The sequence below is a fragment of the Semicossyphus pulcher genome, unplaced genomic scaffold (genome assembly GCF_022749685.1).
Source record: "Semicossyphus pulcher isolate SPU_LCO1_2020_fin unplaced genomic scaffold, fSemPul1.0.p SCAF_20, whole genome shotgun sequence".
NCBI lineage: Eukaryota > Metazoa > Chordata > Actinopteri > Labriformes > Labridae > Semicossyphus > Semicossyphus pulcher.
The window spans coordinates 7,303,046-7,324,894 of record NW_027211694.1 but is presented as its reverse complement, the minus strand read 5'-3'; the positions used below and the strand labels follow the sequence as shown (position 1 = coordinate 7,324,894).

The following is a 21,849-nucleotide window of genomic DNA, read 5'->3' as shown; positions in this document are numbered from 1 at the left end:
ATTGGAATTTAATGATGACATTAGCGCTAGAGTAAGCAACATACCAAACAATTTTGGTCTTAGAATTATTTGTATTTGAGTCTAGCCAACTGATTTGCAGTATTTTAACTACTTATATGTTAGGCCTTACTAATATTGTTGTAGATCTACAATCAGGGAGAGAGAGACACAGGTTTTCAAAGTGCTCAATTAAATGGGTCATCATTTACAGTGTGGTCCTAATTCTTCAAAGTCCCCAATCCTTTGCAAATTATAACATCATATCTGATCCTCTTTGGATGTCTGGAGCATTCACCCTTTGCCCTTTTTCTTTTAATGCTGTGTAACACTGTGTAGAACATTATACAGTTGTCTCTAATATTGTTTGTCTCCCTGTCCGTCATAGGTTCGGCAGCAAAATGGCACTTTTCCTGAGCCTTGTCTGCATCTTGTGCCTGGTTGGTTCAGTCGTCAGCCAGGACATGCCTTATGAGGAATATGTGGCCCAGATTCAAGCCTGCCCCAAAGAGTGCCGCTGCCCCCCGAACTTTCCTCGTGCTGTCTACTGTGACAATAAAGGCCTGAAGAGCATCCCCAATATACCTCCATACACGTGGTATCTCTATCTCCAGAACAATCTAATTGAAGTGCTGTCAGCAGAATCACTGCGTAATGCTACACAACTGCGCTGGCTGAACATAAACCACAACAAAATCACTAGTGAGGGAGTCGAAGAAGGTGTCCTGGTTGCGAGGTCCCACCTGGCGCACCTGTACATGGATGACAACCTATTGTCTTCTGTGCCATCTCCCCTGCCAGCTACCCTGGAACATCTACGTCTCTCTCGCAATCGCATCTCCAAGATCCCTGCTGGTGTTTTCGTTGGTCTGGATAAGCTTAACCTCTTGGACCTCCAGGGGAACAAGCTAATGGATGATGAGGTAACAGAGGTGAGCCTGAAGGGTCTAAACAGCCTGGTACAGATCAATCTAGCCAAGAACCAGCTAAGCAAAATGCCGATTGGATTGCCACCCAGCACCACCCAGCTTTTCCTTGATGGCAACAATATTGACAAGATCCCAGCTGGCTACTTCAAAGGTTTGCCAAAAGTGGCGTTCCTGAGGCTCAACCACAACAAGCTTGGCAGCAGTGGAGTTCCAAAGGATGTATTCAATGTCTCCAGCATTTTGGACTTGCAGCTGTCACACAACCAGCTGACTGAGGTTCCCCTCATTCCCTCAGGCCTTGAGCACCTTCACCTTGACCACAACAACATCAAAAGTAAGCCTGTGACATTTTCCCAAAGCTCCTACTTTTCCTTATTATAGTTAATTTATCCTACAATCCATCTAATTAATTGGAATATTGATCAGAGAGGGTTCTGTACTACTATTGTCTCATAACATCAGTTGCCTTTTTGTACTTACAGGTGTAAGTGGCTCCAGCGTCTGTCCTGTCGCCGTTGAGACTGTCGATGACTCCATCAACGACAGTGTTCCTAGACTGCGCTACCTCAGACTGGATGGAAATGAGATCAAGCCACCAATTCCCAGGGATGTCATTCTGTGCTTCCGTCTCCTGAGGTCCATTGTCATCTAAAAAACCATTAGCATGTTATATGCTAATTATAATTTCAGTCACACCTGTGAATTTATGCGACTAAATTGGTGAATATTTGCATGTTCAGCCAATATTTGACACTTGTTGGAATCAACTTATTAAGGGGAAAGTTGATTTCAGATTCAGAAAATTATCTTTCAGTGGAATTTGAATGAAATCTAAAGAAAAGTACAAAACTTTGAAAGGAACTGATTGGTTTTAAGCTTTATTTAGGCTGCAATCTGTTGACCACTTGTTGTGCCTTATGTTGGAGTAAGCATCTGCATGTACAATTGACTATGAAAATGTGATTCTTAGCATGGTAATGATTTAAATGGATAAGAGGACAGTATGAATTAATGGAAATCTTTGAGGACTCATTGTCATTGTGCTTCTTGACCAGGAGGAAAGGTTTATGAATGTGTAGGCAAAATAACTTTTTTTCTATTGTTTCAGGAAAACCTTGTTTTATATTTGTAGACTTGAAGCCAAATCATTGGTCTTGTGCTCTAGTTTGGGATTCTTATTTACTTTATTTTAGATTACTATCTTCTAAAAATATGCATATTTACTGTAGGTAATTTATTTTTATTTAATATTGGAGAAAATTAAGGAGAAACTTGGGAGTCCTGTGAAACTTCATGGCCAATATCACTTAATTTTTTGTGTACAAAAGACATGCAATATCTGTTTTTTTAACTATGCCAACACGCTTTATAATTCTGATCATTACTTTTCTGAATAAACTTGAGCAAGAGATTTAATTTTTATGGTTTTAAATTTTAATAAAACTTCTTTAAATGAACATGTGCTCCAGTGTCTTTTTTTCTGTACTCCAGCACTTCACAAGAATGTATCCTGAATATTAAATATTACTCCAAACAAAAATGCTAATATTGTGCTAGCATGCAATTTTCATTTGCCCAAATATTTTGAATCAGGCACTGAAATTAGCAACGTTTTCCACCAAATCACACTCAGGATATATTGGATAATTACTTTAGGGAACTATTATTGAGTGAACATACAGTAGATCATCATCCGCTTAAAACTTTCGCCGATCAACCAAGTCACTATTTGCCTCCCGTTGTTTAGATTTTACACAAATCTTTTGGTTCGGTCTAGAAGGACAAACATATATGGATCAGTCCCTACTGTTCCCAATCATTTTTTCATCTCCTTAATGCAAGGCTCCATGGGTAATATGGCCAATCAATAAAAGTCCTTACTTTTTCTTTTTCAAGCCTGGGGAAGTAGAAAAAATGTGTTTAGATCAGTATGCAGTTTATTTTCAGTTCTCTGTTTCTATTGTAGATGCTTGCATTAAATTCACTGCAAGAGCTGCAGACAGACACCTGGAGTCACCACAATCCCATGAACCATCACATAAAAGTTCCACTGTACCTGCACCTGATGCATTTACAGGACTGTTGGGACTCGACGTAGATAAATGCCCATCCATAGCTCCAGAATAAAAGCTCAAACATAATGGAGGTTCCTGCTAGCATTACATTTCCATCCTCCTGCCAATTACTATATGAAAGCTCCCATAGAGTGGACCAACTCTACAGGACAGCTCTGCAACTTACAATGCACTCTGTCATATACCGTGGACATCAATCATGTCGTCAAGATATTTTGGGCACATTTTCATTCACCTCTTTCCCTTTTGAGAATTTTTGGCCGGAGAAAAGCCCTGAATATAAATCCCAGCTTATATAGCAGGTGCAGAGGGATGTCTGGCATTCCCAAAACGTCCTTTTCCCCTCTCTCATCAAAAGGTCTAGAGTTACCATGGGAGTGAGAGTGAGAGAGGTGGGCTAGTTGAGACTAAATCGTGGCCGAATAAGAGCTGACAGGGTATAGCTTGCCAGAAGCGTCCTATGTGTGTGTGTGTCCTATTTCTGGTTTTAACCGAGGATGAATGTATGTAGCATCTTTTGGAGCGCAACTGCAGATCTGCAAAGAACCACTTGCCTTATGTATCATCGGCTTTGGCCCCAAATCAGCTCATTCTCCATAGTCAGACTGTTACGGTATCCCATGATTGAACTAGGATCTGCAGGTAAGGCAGAACATTTAGCAAGTGACTGTGCAAAGGAAAAGCAGCTTAAACCAAAAGTGAGGGCAGAGGCCTTCCTCCAAGCAAGGACTTCCTCTCAGCACCATGCTAACAGGGGCTCCTCACAGAGCTCCCATTGTGTACAAGGGCCCCGTGAATCCCCCCCATACATGAAAGCAACACATGCCAGAGTTTCACCTCAGGAAAAGGCGGACAAATATTTCAGTCTGATTGAGCCACACGCTTAGAAAAATAAAGGATACTCTTGTAAGGGATAAAAAGGTATTTTGCCATTGGGGGGCCTTTTCTCTCTCTTTCTGTCTTTGTCTGATGCTTGTGTGTGCGTCTGGATATGTGTGTAGTGTTTGAGAGGGTCGTGCATGTGGGTGCGGGGTGGGTGCACACCGAGTGACCAAAAGCAATCTGCTCAGGTCCAATCAGCCTCAGTGCCTAGCTTCGCACATAAGCGGCAGGGCACTCAGGTCTGCCAGAGCGCACAGACCTAAACACACACGCACCTTCACACTTGTCCCATCCACACACACACACACACACTCACACACCTTTCACACACTTAACACACACACACACACCCTCCCTCTTCAAGGCACCCTGCGCGACCTCTCACCATTGGCCAAGTCCCGGAGCCCTCAGCATCTCCATCACGGCTGAAGGGACCATTCGGGAAAGCAGGAGACAGAGGTAAGCGTTCTTGGTGCTATCTTTCATGCTGGCTCATGGCTCTTTGGTGCGGGGGGGATTAGGCAGGCAGAGTGGTGCAACTTGCCCCTCCAAAAACACTGCTAGTCAGGGTTTGCACAGGAGCCACTTGACTAATTGGTTGGCGGTTCAGCTGCTTTATTTTCACTCTGGAGTTTGCTTTGGAAGCTTTGCAGGTGACTGAAATTTGGATGCCTTTGTTGTCGTTTGGCAGTCTTATGGGTTGTGATATTTTCTTTAAAGCTTAAGTAGTGTGATCCAGGTGTGAGTGTTACAGGTGTCTTTTGGAAAAGTGACAACTTTGGTGACTTTTTGTGCAGTTTTTACAGATGTGTTTTGTTTTTATGCAAAATTCAATCAAGCATGATTACGTTTTGGACCTTTTTTGGGCATTTTTGCCAAAAACACCTCAGAAACTTTGATGCAAATCATATTTTTTGTTGAAGAAAGTTTCCTTTTTACTTCTTAAACTATGCTTGATTGAAGATTTTCCTTTTAACCTTGCTGTGATACATGAAAGACGTGTTACCCGTCAGGTTTGTTTATGACTTGTGGAAAAAATGGTAGAATCACTGGATATCAGGAATGCCCAACGCAGAGCCAAGCATAACACGGAGGTAGTCTGGAGGCTAAACTAATACACGCGTACACAGGTTCCACACACTGTACACTGTGATGGCCTGCATAAAAGCACACCTCTGTCTTTAGTAGAGTCCTTCTTTCAGTGCAAACATGCAGCTTTTCACAGATGCATGACAGAAAGTCTATTTCAGCGGGGATGCTAAGCGGTCAGCTCACTTTTTTTCATTCGGGTGCACCCAGTTCATGTTGAAAGAGACAATGAAGGGTTTCATCTGCATAAATAATCCATCCCTCTCGTATCAACAGAGATTTGATTCATGACTTGTTTTTTTTGTTTTATATCTGTCCTCATCCCAAAAATAGCACCAGAGGTTTCTCAACTTTCTCTCCCTGAAAGATAGGTGTGTTAAGACAGAGTGTGCATCTGTGAGAGGATGTGTCCTTCCAAGCGTGTGCGTGAATGTGTACCTGTGTGTGTTTGTGTGTATGTGTGTGTTTGAGCACCCTCGCTGCTGAATGAAGCTTTTCCTTGCAGTCGTAACTCACTGCCATCCTGTCCACAAACCTCGGAGGAATTTGGAGTTTGAGTGCTGAGACAGGCAGCGACCGGGCCTCATAAAGGCCCTCTGTAAAAGGGCGAGGGGTCGAGTTAGCTCAGAAACCTGTCTCTCTCTTCCTCTCTCTCACTCCTCCTCTCTCCCACTCAGGCTTTTCCTCACTCGCTCCATCTAACCCTGAGGGCCAACATCTTGTCCACGTCTCTTGCCATGTCACTCTTTTCTTCTCTTCTTCCCTTCCCTTGCTCTCCGTTTCTCTGCCCCGGCCTGAAGGACTCTCTTTAAACTCTTCTGCCTTTTCTCTGACTTGTCATCATCCATCTTAAGTCTGCTGAGATGTGGCTACACCTGCTGTCAGTGTGCCGTGAAATTCCCCATCTGACAGATGATTGATTCTTAAGCCTAATGTCTCTTTTGCAGGCGAATAATTAACATATGCTAATCTAATTAGCACTTCCTACAAGGGATTCACACATATGAACTTAATCAACCTTGTTAAGCTTGATTAGTTCCTCTGCGGAAAAGGAAAAGATTACAAACAGCAGCTATCTGGGTCAGGGCGCTGCACACTAGATCTGCACTCATAGAAAATTATACAAGCTAATTTTAGATTCAAGTAGAAAATGACCCTCTTGTCTGTGGCCTTGTTTCAAATTCTTTGCCAAGAATTTTGCTGCACGTTTCTGCCAAACCCTTTTTGGCGTGTTTTGGAAAAATAATTGAATCCCCGGCTAAAAATACAGCTTTGATTAAGTTTTATCAAATCTCTCAAACCATCGCCCACAAATCCTCAAAGCTGAAAGTAGATTTCTCAGAGGTGCTAAGCTCTGCAGATTGATGAAAACGTTCCCATGGTTCCTTATCAGATCAGCTCTGACTTCTGACCTTCGACACGCAACAGACGAGGGCTGATTTGAGCCAAGATGGCTGCTCCCTGAAGCAGTGAATCTCTTACTATGACGCGGCAAGAGGCCCTCGTATTTCCATCTCCGAGCTGTCTGCACCTCAGTAATGAATTAACTGACCTTAGTGATGGGACCCAATGTCAAGCCCTGGTTTGAAGTGTGCGGGTCTGGTTGATATCATAAAGACGTGCATTGTTGAAGTGCACTTATGTGGAACTATATTTTAAAACACACCTTAATATACTATAAAGCGTATCTACTCAAAGTTTGCAACATTTGTATTTCAATTAGGTCAGCTTCTGCACGTACGTTAGCTTTTAGCGAGTTTAGCTAGTAGGGAAATAAATTGATGGAAAACTAACCTTTAAAGCCACTAGAAAAGCAATAACTAACGATGCAAATTAGGGTCTTGTGTACATAAATTAATCACATTTTGAAATACTGTCATTTTTCAAGTTTCTTTAAACTTACTTGATATTGGGTTTTAGTTGGACTTAATTACGTTGGATATTAACTCACACAGTCATAGGAGACGTCACACAGAGGCTACTCAGCTGTTTACACCATTAGCATAACCCGTGTGCCAAGTATCGACAGCAGCAGGTGATTCTTGTCAGTCGTAGTTTAGTGCGGGTCATTGACAAAGTGTGTTTGGCAGCGGCAGGGGGAGTTTAGCTACGTCACAATTTATCACTAGCTAACACCACAGAGCCACCATTTAGCATTGCATGTAGCTTTGAGAACAAATGGAGGCATGTCAGCTAACGTTGCATGTGTATGCTAGCTGCAGACTATGATATGGATAGCAAAAAATGTTTGAACTCACCATGCAGTGACAACTAGCTAACGCCACAGAGCCATCATTTAGCACTGCATTCGTAGCTTTGAGAACAGTTAGACGTTGTATGTGCATGCTAGCTGCAGACTATGATATGGACAGCTAACTCACCATTCAGTGACCAGTTGATCAATAATTTTCGGCGAGCAGAACCTCTTCTTTCTTTGATTGTGACTCAAATGACTCAAACATCCTGTTTACACGTGCTCCTGCTATGTGTACAGCAAGGCAGATGCCAATTCCAACATGGCTTTCCATGCCTGCACTCTCTTAACTAGTTTCTAACTGCTTCCATGCAATGTCCTGTACTGCATAAACCTTTGAGTATATGTTCCCCCTTTGACTTTTCCTCTCTCTGTCCGTGTCGAGGTGGACTATGAGGATGCTCGTGCGGCTCGTCTTGGGACTCTTCGTCCTCAAAGCGGTGGTGGCCGGCCCCAGATTTTCCCGACAAGCGGACTTGGACTCGTACGACAGTGCCAACTACGATGGGGATCTAGACAATTTAAATTTGGAGAACCAGGATATGTATGACTACGAAGAAGGTCTGACAATCGATGATCCTCAGGTAAGAAACTTGTCTTTCCATCCGTATGATCATTTTTAGCCAAAACATTCAAAAGTCTGGATAACTAATTGGCCCTTTGCCTATTGTGATGCGACTTATACGTTTACTTCAATCACTCGTGGTTTCACATTGTCTATTTTATGGCATACACAGTGTAATGTATCACTTTATGACACTTGAAACTAATGTTTTTGAGTAGACTGTAGTGCTCATGTGGCTCGTGAAATTGAATGATCGCTGGAAAACTTCTGGAGACAAATAAAAGTAGAAATGATATCAGCGTGATCTAGCTGAAGCTTTTCTTCAGATTGCACAAATCTCAGCGGTCACACTGTAAAATTGGTGATATTGGCTGGTTTAGAACGGAGGTCACCAGGTTCATGGAGCAGACAAGCGTCCCGCTGATACCGACTGCAGCCATTTGGAACACGGACAAACACTTTTCCATCTCTATGTACGATTGAAGGCCGAAACTTTCCATTGCAAGTTCCACGCTGCAGAATCCCCACAGGCTGAATTCATCTGCGTCTGGAGTAGTTTTTATGCACGTAATCAAGCAATATTTATGCACCAGTTTTTATATGCAAAAGTTGATGAAGGGATAACTTTTACTGTTGAGGGTAAAATACTTTCTTCATGAAGCTGCTGTTGGATAATTCTGCTGTTACATGACCTGCAGTAAAGTGAGTACAACTCAAGCAGTGCTGTGCCTTCTGGGACTTGCTTCTTGTCAAATTCAGCTCATATTCTCCAACGAACAACGGCTTTTAAACGACAATTGGAGCGCAGAGGCAGGACGTTTTAAAAACTGAAGGATGGACTCCAGAAGTTCCCTTTTAAATCAGCTCAAGTTGAGCGTGATGTGGCAGGCCTGCGGGGCACACTGGGATGACGAGCTTTAGCCGCGTTTCATGTTCCCGTTCATACCGCTTTGTAACGCGGAAATAAGGCCAAAGCCATGTCAAGACGGCACGAGGCAAAACGTCCACATCAGATTTTCAAAAAGGCCTCCTCTGAGCCAGAGACTTAAGTGTAACCTGATGTTGACTGCACTCACACCATTGCTGATTTCTAAAACCAATCCCGCAATCAAATGCAGATTTAGCAGATTGTAGAAGAAGAAACAACATAAAGCAGTGAGTCATTTTGTCATCCACCGTGGCAAAAAGGCACAGCCGCAGGATTTTGCCTAGGTTTTTTGATTATATCCTGGTGTGCAAAGATTTACAGCTAAGTGTTACACATGGCAGTGCTCAGTGTGGGAAGATTGTAATGTGTTGCAGGGGAATGGCTTTGATAATGTCTCTCTGTTTAACAAGCCTGGATGTGAGGCAGCACATTGTGTAACATTTTGAGTCTGTGCGAGCAGGAAGAGCAGAAACAGCAAAATGAGAGTTACTAGAATCTTTCTCATACAGATTAAACACAAAGTTTTAACTCATAATTGCATTGCGTGTTGAGAAATAGCGTTTTGTTTTGTTAACAGCCAAGTTAAAGGTGTCATGGCAGACTGTCAGATAGGCCGGTTGCTTAAGAAGAGTGAGGATTAAATGGATCTTATTCACACACACATCAGATGTCAGGGGAGAAATGAAGCGATGATGAGCTCCAGGCCTCTGGAATGCTGACTCTTTACTTTCCACATCCATCTGTTGGTATTTCTCCTCTTTCTCCTCGGGGCTCGTCTCTTTGGAGAAAAGTTAAGGCTCATCTTCCGTGTTATCCAAGCAAATCATCTCAGTCTGCTGCGTTCAGGAGTCTGTGCAAATGCTTTATCACCGATAATCATTTGGGCGTCTTCTTACACGTCTTTCTTGAGAAAAATGTCTTTTGTAGTTTTGTCTCGAGATGAATGACATCTTAAGGAACAAATGGGTTTACCTTGTAATTAGCACTTTCAACTTGATTTGTGCTTGGGCTGGACAAAGTAACATTTAAACTTGCGTAATATGTATTGCAATAAAGTTGTTGAGACTGGATCAAAGGTATTATATTGAAGCTGTTGTTTGTGCTGCTCTTAGATTTGATTGTATGACTGTAAGATGTTATTTTGTTCCACCGGAAATACAGCTATATATATACAGTGTTCAAGCTTCACCCTCATCCAATAATCACCCTCTTGTTTTATTAAAATTACACATGAAAATACAGAAAATTTCGTCACTGCATTTGTCTTGCTGAGAATTAGACGAGAAGATCAATACCACACTTGCGGCTGTGCCTTAAATATGACGCTACATCCAGCAGCCTCAGTTAGCTTAGCTTAGCTTAGCATAAAGACGGAAAACATGCTCTGTCAAGCACTGAAAGAAAATCTGCCTACCAGCACCTCTTAAACTCTCTAAAGATCTCTTATTCACACGATACATCTACTTTGTTTAATCCACATAAAAAACAAATCGTAAAGGCGATGTTGTGCTGTAACAGGGTTTATGTGTCGCACTATTTCATGGTGGTGGGCAGTGACGTCCTGGAGTCTTGCCATTACGAGGTGACAAATACCCTGACATGAGGTTGCCAGGCAATTTGAGAAAACTCTTTAAACACGACCATGCAGAATTGAGAGGATGCAAGCTTCCCTTTTCACTCGGCTAGCTAGTGAATTAGCATGTATGTTTAGCTATTCTTTTATGCTAAAAAGAGATTCTGTTGGGATTCACTCTTAGCTTGAGAACCTTAAAATGTGGTTACTTTATATAAGTTACTTGATATTGTTCTTCCTGTACAGTTTATGTTGATGAACCATGAGACAGATGGCCTTTTGGTACTAATCTTTGAAGTAACTGTTAGCCTCCTGTAGCAAATCATTGTCTTTTTGTTTGTTGTAAAGGATGCAGCTTGTGAACCAGAGTGAAGATTAAGTCTCGGTTGTAGAACCTTTAAACTATTTGAGCTTTTTGTAGCTAAAACTTCTCTTTCCTTGCTGAATGCATCAACTTATATGCTATACACCACAGCTGCAACATAACATTTGGCACCGGCTTGATGCTCATATTCAGCGTCTCTCCCTGTGCATTCTGTATCCTCGTGCTGTTTCCAGAGCTTTTTTTCAGTATTTTTGGTTGCCAGCCTTTCGCCTCTTCTTTCCCTTGGGTGCATATGTTTGCTTTGGGGAAAGGGGGGAAATGAAGGGGAGAGCTGCAGCGAGCTAACTCTGTGCAAGACTTTTCAATGGCCTACCTTGTTGTATCTCAAACTGTGTCTCTGCCAAGCTTTAAAATGTGACTTTCAGTGCTGGATACCTCTTCGTTGCTGCTTTTAATGTGTCTGCATGAATTTTATTCAGTTGTAAGCAATCTGCAAGATTCTACTTAGTTTGGCTTGATTTATTGTACTGATATGTTATGACTTTTGATACTTCTTGGCTTACAGTCATCAGATTTCTGTGGTTGAAAACAGCTGAAGAGCAAAAAATATGGATTCTTGCAGCTACCATGTGTGTCTTGGTTCCACAAGGACCATTCCCTCTTTGCAGGGTTGAGTCTGCCGTGTTGGGCGTGAGAGAGTGTCAGGTATTACCTGGGGCGGTGTGTGGGGGTTCATTGCCCTCGTCTGGAGGATGGTAGAATTGCAGGGTTGATTTAAGACTGAAACATCAAAGAGAAACTGCAATGAGTATGTATCACATTATAATATCAGATGGATATACCTGAAGCTTTTAATAGAGGAACAGAAAGCACTATAAATCTTAAAGCTTGGTTGGTTTGGCAGAGTTGTCTTTAAATGTATTTTCCAACATAGAACACAAATGCTGGCCTACTGAGCATCTGTTTATAAGGTAATTGGATATTTTGAATGTGAGCAATTAACATAATTGTGCACTTTAGTCCTTTACTCTGCAGTTTGTCTTGTCCAGACGTTTATCCAAAGGCACCATTAACTGATTTAAACCAGGTTGAGCATTTAGCACAAATCCCAATTTGTAATTTTTCTTGACATAAAAACCTTTCTATAAGGACAACAAAATTAAATGGGAGTTTGGAGGCGGACTGAAAACAATCCCTTCATTTACTCCCCAAATAATCATACATATGTAAGCACCAGTCCATTATTTCATTCATAACCAAGGAGATATAAAGTTTCTCTCTGAATTTCCCTGTGGCACATTAGATGCAAGCTTTCATTCTACGTGTACTCTAATTCATTCTAAGTGTACTTTCAGAAAGTGCTCATATTCCTTCTACAAACATGTCCTCTGTAGGTTTCATCTGAGTGCTTTTTGCTGTCTCAACCTTGGTCTCAACTCTGGATACTCTAATCTGCACACGATGCTGCCATCTGGTGGCTGAACTGTTGATCTTGTTCTGATTCCTGTTTTGGTTCAGTGATACTTGTGCTACCTTTTAGTGCCTTAGGCTATTTAGCATCTAAGATTGTGTTTAATCTACCTTTGTACAGAACACTTAATGTCCTAGACATCCACTAGTGCCGTGAATGGAAATAAATGAAAGTAAGAGAGTAAAATATCACTGGTCAGTACATCCATCAGTCTGTCTTCTATTTTCTGTATCTATTTGTGTTGAGGACCAATGGCAACCAGGTTGAGAACTTTCACAGTGAGCGTTCATTTGTGGTCCATTTTTAATCTAATGGCAAAATGACATGTTGAACAATGCCAAATACAGAGACATCATACAGTAATTTATCAAATGATAAGCACAGATTTTATTCTATCAATGGTACATGGTAACTGGAAGGGACTGCACTTCTGTTGCGCACACAGTAAATGCCAACTTGGCCTCTTTGGACGCTTATTGATGCGGGATTATTTGGTGCAAATTCTCATCCCTTTTTGACTCACTGCTGCTGTCTTTCCCTCAGATAGAGATTGGAACACTGGCCCCACCGGACTACAACTACCCTGTACCTGAGGCTTCGATGGAAGAGGAAGAAGAGGAAGAAGAGGAAGAGGAGGAGGAGGCGGAGGAGCAAGAGATGCCCTTAAAACCCCAGCTCGTCCCTCAGGGTTCAGGGGGATCTGGGGTTCTCATGGGCCCAGACACACAGAAAGGTCTGAAAAAACACTTACCTTTAGGTCTGCCGACCCATAAAAACAGGGTAACCTGATCTCCAAAGTTGACTCGGTTTAAGAGAGGGGCCTCTTCCTTGGACCTATGGGGTTCTAAAATAAAAGCAATACTTATAATGGTCAAAACACTAATCTAATCATCTTTTCCATTTGCATGTGTTCCATTTAACTAGCTGTTAATGGTTAAATGTGTCCATTTGTCACCGACTACTTACCTAATCATCAATGTGAGCTTCAAATGATCCATTTCACTCTCATCTGTCTGTTTATTAATACCTAATCTTGTCTCTAACAAGAGGTGGAGCTGCGTCTGACGCCCATTGACATCCTTCATGTCTCCGGGGATTTTGGGGGCTCCGTAGGGTCTGGAACCTCAGGAGCTTCTGGGGTTTCTGGGTCTGGAGGCTCAGGAGACCCGCTGGTCTCTGGCTCCTCCGGGGGTTCTGGCGACATTGTGCTGATGTCAGGAACCTCAGAGGAGCTCCTCAGCTCAGGGGGATCTGGGGAATTCTTGGTAGGCGGGGATCTCTTGATATCTGGGGATCTCTCAGGATCTGGGGCGACCTCTGGGGACCTTGGCTCTGGAGGGGTTCCTGTTGAACTCCCCCTGGGCTCTGGAGGGTCTGGAGACCAGTCTGGTTCTGGGTTCTCCGGAGATCTCTCGATCTCAGGGGCTTCCGGAGGCTCTGGGGTTTCTGGGTCTGGTGAGTCCGGGGACTCAGGGATAACATTTATATCAGGAGGTTAGTATCTTTGAAAAACAGATACCTCTTGGTAAGGCTAAGTCTTAACCTGTGTACAGATAACCTGTCTTATTCTTTGTGATTTATGTTGATTTATTGTCTTAAATTCCATTTAACTGTGTTAAATGTTGATTTGTTTGCTTGGCATCTTATTTATTTGTGCTACCTTGTGCCAGTGTATTTGTGTTACTCATAATCATGACCCGAGACAAAAAGTGAGTGTGATTGATTAATGGGTTGGTTGATTGATTGTCCATCTCACCCCTCACCCTCCTAATCCCGTGCCTCCTAACCCCAACCCTTGGCTCTAACAAGAGGAGGAGCTGCCCCTCATTCCCGACACTATCCCCAGTGAGGCATCGGGTGCTTCCGGGGAGTTCTCAGGAGCTTCAGGAACCTCAGGGGCCTCTGGGGATTTCTCTGGAGACTTAGGGGTCTCCGGAACTTCTGGTGTCTCTGGATCTGGAGATGCAGAGGTCCCTGAGGTAACCCTGGTCCCTGACATTGATAAAGGTCAGTATCTGATCAAGACTTCTGAGAGATATGTTAAAGGCAGGGTAAAAACTAAAGTCCATAGCTGACAAGCCAAAAAGCATACCAAAATGACTTTAAAAAGGTGCCAATGCTGATGCCAGTAAACCAGTTTATTTGTACAGGAACTGGCCCTTGTTGTTGAGTTTTGTCCGATACCTACTTTGGCATCTCTGGTTGTCTCTTCTCCGCCTTCAACATTACTGCAAACTTGGAGTTGTAGGTAGATTTGTAAAACTTTCCTGGAGAATTGTGTGAAAAAAACGTATATTCGAGCTAGAAAACATTTTTGGCCTTGCAAGAATTATTGCAAGAGCTGGCTCCAGCTTTGGCACCTTGTCTGTGGACAGTGGATTGTAGCATTACCTGTATATAATTTAAGCTATTCACTACAGGAACTTTTTTCACCTAGTCCTCTGTGGTTATAAAGTCTCGTAGCTCCATGCAAGCAAATTTAACTCTATGGACAAAACCAATTTGACCTGGCTTCCCGAAATATTGTGTTTATTCTTTCCTAACGAGCATTGTGTTACCGCTCAGCAGATCACATTTCATGTTATTAACACGCAAAAAACACTTCTGTTCATGCATTAAATGCCGTAAACTCTTGGTTAACCCTGCTAATGTATTGTGTGTAACTTACCACAGAGGCAAACAGTGGGCTACTGATTGCCAGACTTCCTGTTCCATGTCCATGCTGATCTAACCTGTTCTTTTAACACCTAATCTTGTCTCTAACAAGAGGAGGGGCTGCTTCCGACCACACCAGAAACCCCTCAGGAGGGTACTGGCGGTGTAGAAGGGTCAGTGAGCTCTGGTGATTCGGGTGAACCTGAAGAGCCTGAAGAGCCTGTGGTTGACAGGAAAGGTCAGTATTGAACAACACAGGGTTAGGGTTAGGGTTAGCGATTAGCGCTAGCGATTTTTATCAAATTCTCTAGAAACAATGCCTGACAGTTGTTGAGTACTCTGGAAGCTTTCGGTTCATTTTCATTAAACAAGAGGAGCTCACAACAACTGAACGTGTGATGTAGCTGAGGGCTGGTGGGCTATTTCCAACATCCGATTCGTATGGACTCAAGTTCAACATAAGACAGAGACTTTTGGCACGACATGATTAAGCAGCCAACATTTTCCATCAGAACATCACTTGAGTAACTGTCAGGTTTGTTAAATACTGTTCAACATTAGCGGCAGCCATCTTTGTTGTTTACAAAATGCCTGTGATTTAACCCGCCTCATATCACATAAATGATTGTCATTGGCCTGACCAAATTAAGGTCAGCTGGAAATCTGTCTGAACGGGAGGAGGACTGGACAAATCTGCCATAATCCTGATTTGAGCAGATTTGTTATCTTACACACTACCATTGTCCATTAAGTTTGTTCAACTCAGATGCAATAGGGGATTCCGAACGTTTAATGTAAATGTCAGGCATTGATGTTTACGCAAATGCCTCAACCTTTAAAGTCGGTGATTAAATCCGTCCAATATCAGATAAAGGTTGGCTGGAAATCTGTCTGAATGGGAGGGGGACCAGAGGCATCTGCCAGATCAAATAAAGATTCAGTTTCATCTAGTTCCCAGGCAATAAATCTAATTTCCTCCTGGAACTTGTTTGCAGAACCCTGATATCCTGAATTCTGATTTGTTTGGACTCTCCCTGAAGTAGGACCTGTTGGAGAGGCTTATTCAACGATTTACCAACAGTCCTCTAAAAAACATTCGACCCCTTTTCATATTTTATTCCATTTCCTCTTCTAATTCCCCTGCTTCTTATTTACGTGCTCCAGGAATGCCCACTTGCCTGCTGTGCACGTGCCTTGGTGGTTCTGTCTACTGTGATGACTTGAAGCTGGATAGTGTACCACCTCTTCCCAAAGAGACCACTCACTTCTACGCCCGCTACAACAGAATCACCAAGATCAACAAGTCTGACTTCGCCTCCATGAGTATGTATCCTGTTTGAGTGAAATGTATACGAGACCTTGAGTGGTCGTTTATATCAGTGTTTCAGAGGGGATTCTTTCATTTGCTTCCAGACAAGCTGAAGAGGATCGACTTGACCGCCAACGAGATAACGTCCATCGACGACAAGGCATTTCTGGGTCTGCCTGAGCTGGAGGAGCTGGTGATTCGTGAAAATCATGTCTCACAGCTGCCTGCCCTCCCGGAGACCATGAGCCTGATCGATGCCAGCCACAACAGCATTGGCACCAGGGGTATCCACAAAGAGGCCTTCAAAGTACGTATTCTTTTCAGCACTGTCACACCAATAAAGGCTGATTCATTGATATTATCTAGTTGCAAATATATCACAACTGTAAAGTTTGTCCTATATCTTTAAGGACTGATCTTGGTCAGTCTTAGAAAACTGACGTGTCTTCTTTGAAAGAATAATTTTGTACAGTCGAAACAATGGTGACATCTAAAGGCTTAATTCTTTTTCTTCTTGTATACAGGATATGACTAGCCTGCTGTACCTGTACCTAACAGACAACACCATTGACTACATCCCTGTGCCTCTACCTGACAGCCTGCGATCTCTACATCTACAGGTATATCTGCGTCCTTAACACTGAAAGTGAAATTAAAGCATAATGCAGGCTCCTCTCATTCTTGGGGTTCAATCTCTTTATAGTTCTGAATGATAAAAACACCTGTGCACCCACACAGGTGTTTTCACTTATTTGGTCTGATTGAAGTGGGCAGGACTATGCTGAAATCCTTGATGTCACCCAACTTCACAAACCAATAAGAATTAAGGAACAATGAAACTTTCCCCTCCCAAACGCCCACATGGTCCCAACAATTCATCTGATTTGTAATTAAAGACACCTGTGCAGGTGGTTGTGCGTGGCCTTTAAATAATTGGCTCAAACAAACAAATCCTTTCAGGTATTTGCTCTGAGCAGAACCGACAAGCTCACGTCACACCTAATTTTGAATTCTTCCAAGTTTTCAGTTTGAGGCTGTTTAGGTTTTGCTTATATTATAAAGAGGAAGTTAATATTTAGAAATTAGAGTTACCGGGGCTGCACGCTGTGTTTTTCCATGGGGAGACCAAGCCCAGAACATTTGTGCAGCTCTGTAGTGGAGAAGGAAGAGAGCCAAATATTTAATCATGGCTTTTTGTGGAGCAGTGGCTGCTACCTACAATGTTACAATTTCATTGTTCATTTGTCCGAAGCGATGCACATCTGAGAGTTAAGACAACACAAGCAGCTTCAGTACGTGTGTGTGTGTGTGTGTGGATGCGGATGCAGAGACCGAAGCAATAGTAGTGGGATTGTGACGTGAGGTCTAACACCTCACTATCCCGCAAATGACTACCTCCAACACAGCCATCTTCCATGTTTATATTCATACAGTTTGACTCCCGCCTGCGCAGAATTGTGACGTAAAAGTCAAATCAGATCTGTACCTGATTTAGGACCACGTATGAAAGTGTCCCCAATCCGATTTGAAAAGATCAGATTCCTTGTGATTTGTGCTGTTCGCACTGTCATGAAAAAACACAAACCTGAGTCACATGTGAGCCTAAAAATTTGGGCCACATTTGCCTGCAGTCTGAACTGTAGTCGAGGCAGGTGGCTGTTCAACATGAGTCTGGTTCTGCTCAAGGTTTTTCCTTGCCAATGTGCCGAATATTGCTAAGTGCTACTCATGGTGATTCATGTTGGGACTCTCTTTAAATAACATAAGGGTCGGTCTAGACCTGCTCTTTTTGTAAAGTGTCTCGAGATAACTCTGGTTATGATTTGGCGCTATACAAATATAATTTGATTGACTGATTTGCTTGAACGTAGCTTTACTAACCTGAAATCAGTTCCAAAGTGTCTCTGCAGCAAACCTAACTGTGAGGAAACCGACATGACCACTATGTAACCAGACAGTATTATTTCTCAGCTGTGATGATGAGTTTCATCAAAGCATGCACAGAGGTCATATTTCCTTACACATCCTCCTCTGTGTTCTGTTGCAGCGTAACAATATTCAAATGATGCACGAGGACACGTTCTGCAACCTGCAAGATTTCAACTACATCAGAAACGCACTGGAGGACATCCGTCTGGACGGCAACCCCATCAACCTCAGCAGGACCCCGCAGGCCTACGTCTGCCTGCCCCGCATACCCATCGGGGATCTCATTTAACCACACAGACACAACCACATGCACACATCTTTTGTACATATTGACAAACAAAACCACACACGCAGACCATTCATCACTCCTAGAACATCGATTAATTTCAACAGTGTTTTTTTCAAAGCTGTTACACATGCTGCTGACGTAAACGACACATCAGTTAAACTGTGTGGAAATTAATGTTGCATGAACATCCACGTCAGATTCTGGTGATCAAGCGCATAGAAACTGCTCCACGTCACCATCTTCCTGTTGCTCAGATTTCTATGCTGACTGAAACCGACACTTACCTACACACACATTGAAATACTCACACACAAACACACACACACACACACACACACACACACACAAGAACTTTCTCAAAAGCCAAACTGTTCCGCAACTTGATGAAGAGAAAACGAGACGTAACATTCGGAGAAATCAGTTTATTAAAAACCCTCACATGTGTGTTTTCTGTTTAGTGTCTGTTCATGACTGGCAAAAAGCAACCAGTAATATTGTTTAAATATGTTTGTTTTGTAAAAATAATAATATTAATATTAATGACAAATCTAACATTGTTTTGGAAATGTATACGAGCATAAACTTATTGAAGCTGGAGCTTAATGAAAGGCAAATTGAGTATCTAATGCAATAAAAGACGCATTTAAACACATTCACTTGTTGTAAAGTCTGTACTGTAATATAAAAATATATATTCTGGAAAAAAAGATTTTTTACAATGAACTGCAATATTTGGTAGATAAGATTTCAAAAGTGATGTTTTAAGCGTTCACAATAGCCGATACCAAAGACTCTAATGTGTAGGGTCGATTAAATAAAGACTATTGTTTGCTTTGGGAGGGGGGTTGTTGATTTTTGTGGATGGGGTTAAGAATAATGCTAATAGCTTGCTATTGTGTGCTCTGTATGGAATAACCACAAGTGAATAAAGTTGTTTTGAAGACCTCTCCAAACAAGGAGTGGCTCAACGTTTTCATTGACAACTTGTAGGATAAGCCGACGTGGAGAACTGTTTCTACAGGGAGGGTTTTGCGTAAACAAAAACCGTGAATCAAAAGTTTTCTATGAGTTTTTCAAACAAGTTGAGGAACCGCTCCTTCCTGTCCATGACGTCGTCCGAGTCTTTAACCGCGCTCACGTCTTCTGTGACCTCTACAGTCCTTTCTTTGGTTGCAAAAAGTCTCTCCAGCCTGGTTTTCTCTCGCTCCAGAGCCAGCCGGTCCCTGCTCACAGCATCTCTGTCCTTCTCCACCATCGCTCTCTCCCTCTCCAACACCGCCTTCTCCCTCTCTATCGTCGCCCTCTCTCTCTCCAGTGAGGCGCGGTCTCTGTCCACAGCGGCGATCTCCCGATCCAGCACCGCCCTCTCCCTCTGCAGCACCATCCGCTCCCTCTCCATCACCTGTTTCTCCCTTTCCATCACCAGTCTTTCGCTGTCCATCATGTCCCTCTCGTTGTCCACCTCTTGCATGATGCGATCTATTTCCTGGCTTCCTTCGTGCGTCGCCTCCTCCTCCCCATCCTCGTCTCCATTCAGGGACACCTCGATCTCTGGCCCGCCTGCTAAAGAGTCCGTAGGGGAGTTTATCAACATGGATACCTTTCTCTTCTTGGATTTGGTGGGTACGAAATCCCCATTGTTTCTGTCCATGGGGAAGGCCTTGAGGATGGGGGCGTTGCCTTCCAGCCGACCCTGCATGGCGTCATCCATCAGTTTGTAATGAGGCCAGCTGTCCGGGAACGCTTTGACCCCATCTGGAGGGCTCTTTAGCTCCTGAGAAAGCAGAGAAAGGGCGATGAATCAAGATCTTTATAAGTCTTTAATAAATCTCTAAGAGAAATATTTTGGACAAGCTGTACCTTGTATCGTTTCTTCATGTTTTCCCATTTTTTCGATGCTTGACTGTGGGTCATTCTGTGTTGCAAGTTCATGTGTTTCAGGATGGCCCTGAAAATATAAACAGATTTTAGAAGCACAAGTTGATGTAGCCGTCAACTTAAAGAAAATCTATCCTAAGATTGGGTTTTGGGTACGTTTGTTTGCTTTTTTCAGTCTTTTCTTTGACACATATAATGATTGATCAAGAAAATATAAACAATTATTCTTGGATATTTTCTCACTATGAATGAAGTCTCGATTTTTGAGCTTTTTGAAAAGGACTTTTGTTAGAAATTAAAACCACAGACTGCCATTGGGGTGACGATTATCTCTGCAGAGGGATTTATTGTAAAGCAAAAACTAAAGAAAGTATCAGTAAGTTACATTTTTATAAACTACTAGCAATTTCAACTCTGAAACAAAATGATTAGTAAAATATAAAGGTATTAGAGGGGAAAACAGATACGGGTTTAGTGCAGAGCCTTAAAAACGAAGACTACATGTATTAATGGAGAATATTCCATTACAGTACTTCCTATTCATACATCCAGACATTTCTATTTGAACACAGTCTCCCAGCTGTAACTTGTTGGCATACCTCCAGGCCCACATGGAGGCATTTCTTCTTCCAGAGAAGAGGTATTTATTCGAAATCCTTAGCTTGACAAAGTCTTCGACTTCTTTTGAATTCACTAAGAGAAAAAAGAGAGAAAAGATATGAGTAATATGTACTGCACTCATGAAACATGAGAACTTTTAAATGACGCTTAATACTGGTTATAATGCAGTGTATTGAAATTATACATCCTGCTTAAATAGAAAGAATACTTGGTTCTTCTCTTTTTAATTCAGGTGAGAATCATTACAAGAGGTGTCTGGTCACAAGCAACCAACTGTTGGTGTATTTACTTAGTTGTGTTTGTGTATGCTCATTAAGACAAATATTACCCAACAAACATAACCTGCAGTAACGGTGAAGGCCAGTTGAAAAATGGAGGTAAACTGCATTGACTTTTTATTGTTACATGAAACCGTGCTTATGGGTACTTTCACCGTGAAGCTCACTTGCTAGGCGCCATAGCTAACTCCAGTTCAACTGTGTGTGTGTTGCTAGCTGGATTAAAACGTGACGTTGCTTGTTGCCTTTACTTACTTTTATATGTGAAGTCCAAAGGGTTGACTTTATCATAAGTGGTGCTGGTGTAAGCATGATCATAAAATTCCATTTTTTTTCTCCGTTTATCGTGCTAGGCTGTAAATTAAGTGCCCTTCGTAGGAAAAGAGTGCTCGGTTAGTTCCTCCTTCAAACGGACCCTATCTTCTTCTTCTCTGATTTTAACAGAGCGCTTTACCGCCACCTGCAGACGAGGAGGCGTAAATGGAACATTCAGCTCATTATCGCCACCCAGCGTTGTGGAGGTATAGCATAATACAAAATAGAGCTGAGAGTGGAATTATTGGGAATTTTGGGCAGTAAATTGTTTATATCTAGTTAAAATGTTTATTATTTATTTATTGCATACTTTATACAAATACAATACCGCTTGTATTTAAAATGTCTGTTGATTAATTAAGAAATATAATACACGCATTAATTCTATGGCCTAAATTAAAGATATAAGGTTCATTCAATATATGTAGTCCCTGCTCAGTGTCCTCATAGTCATCCGCCTAGAACATAGATTAACAGGCAATAAACA

At 42.2% G+C, this 21,849-nt stretch overlaps 3 protein-coding genes across 3 annotated transcripts; 2 read left to right on the top strand and 1 right to left on the bottom strand.

Annotated features, from left to right (window-relative positions):
* The first annotated feature begins 398 nt into the window (after window positions 1-398).
* On the top strand, window positions 399-2,297 carry kera (keratocan). The gene is made up of 2 exons (XM_069671478.1): window positions 399-1,260; window positions 1,409-2,297. Exons 1-2 carry the CDS (start codon window positions 399-401, stop codon window positions 1,576-1,578), a joined length of 1,032 nt encoding a protein of 343 aa, XP_069527579.1. The 3' UTR covers window positions 1,579-2,297.
* Window positions 2,298-4,319: 2,022 nt separating this feature from the next.
* Window positions 4,320-19,206, top strand: epyc (epiphycan). The gene is made up of 10 exons (XM_069671089.1): window positions 4,320-4,342; window positions 7,612-7,810; window positions 12,632-12,821; window positions 13,136-13,582; window positions 13,898-14,095; window positions 14,856-14,981; window positions 15,908-16,066; window positions 16,157-16,359; window positions 16,577-16,672; window positions 18,100-19,206. Exons 2-10 carry the CDS (start codon window positions 7,619-7,621, stop codon window positions 18,268-18,270), a joined length of 1,782 nt encoding a protein of 593 aa, XP_069527190.1. The 5' UTR covers window positions 4,320-4,342; window positions 7,612-7,618; the 3' UTR covers window positions 18,271-19,206.
* Window positions 18,678-21,443, bottom strand: LOC138599418 (33kDa venom protein). The gene is made up of 4 exons (XM_069671090.1): window positions 21,303-21,443; window positions 20,748-20,841; window positions 20,131-20,218; window positions 18,678-20,044 (listed from the first exon to the last, which is right to left on the bottom strand). The coding sequence occupies exons 1-4, from the start codon at window positions 21,373-21,375 to the stop codon at window positions 19,322-19,324; spliced, it is 978 nt and encodes a 325-aa protein (XP_069527191.1). The 5' UTR covers window positions 21,376-21,443; the 3' UTR covers window positions 18,678-19,321.
* Between the last annotated feature and the right edge of the window lie 406 nt (window positions 21,444-21,849).

Excerpts from the sequence above, each read along its gene's own strand:
- kera (XM_069671478.1), top strand. The coding sequence starts at position 399 with ATGGCACTTTTCCTGAGCCTTGTCTGCATCTTGTGCCTGGTTGGTTCA. Across the intron at positions 1,261-1,408 it reads TGACCACAACAACATCAAAA|GTGTAAGTGGCTCCAGCGTC; the intron begins GTAAGCCTGTGA and ends TTGTACTTACAG.
- epyc (XM_069671089.1), top strand. The coding sequence starts at position 7,619 with ATGAGGATGCTCGTGCGGCTCGTCTTGGGACTCTTCGTCCTCAAAGCG. Across the intron at positions 12,822-13,135 it reads GGGCCCAGACACACAGAAAG|AGGTGGAGCTGCGTCTGACG; the intron begins GTCTGAAAAAAC and ends GTCTCTAACAAG. Across the intron at positions 16,360-16,576 it reads TCCACAAAGAGGCCTTCAAA|GATATGACTAGCCTGCTGTA; the intron begins GTACGTATTCTT and ends TCTTGTATACAG.
- LOC138599418 (XM_069671090.1), bottom strand. The coding sequence starts at position 21,375 with ATGGAATTTTATGATCATGCTTACACCAGCACCACTTATGATAAAGTC. Across the intron at positions 20,219-20,747 it reads GCCTCCATGTGGGCCTGGAG|GGCCATCCTGAAACACATGA; the intron begins GTATGCCAACAA and ends TTATATTTTCAG. Across the intron at positions 20,045-20,130 it reads ACATGAAGAAACGATACAAG|GAGCTAAAGAGCCCTCCAGA; the intron begins GTACAGCTTGTC and ends CTGCTTTCTCAG.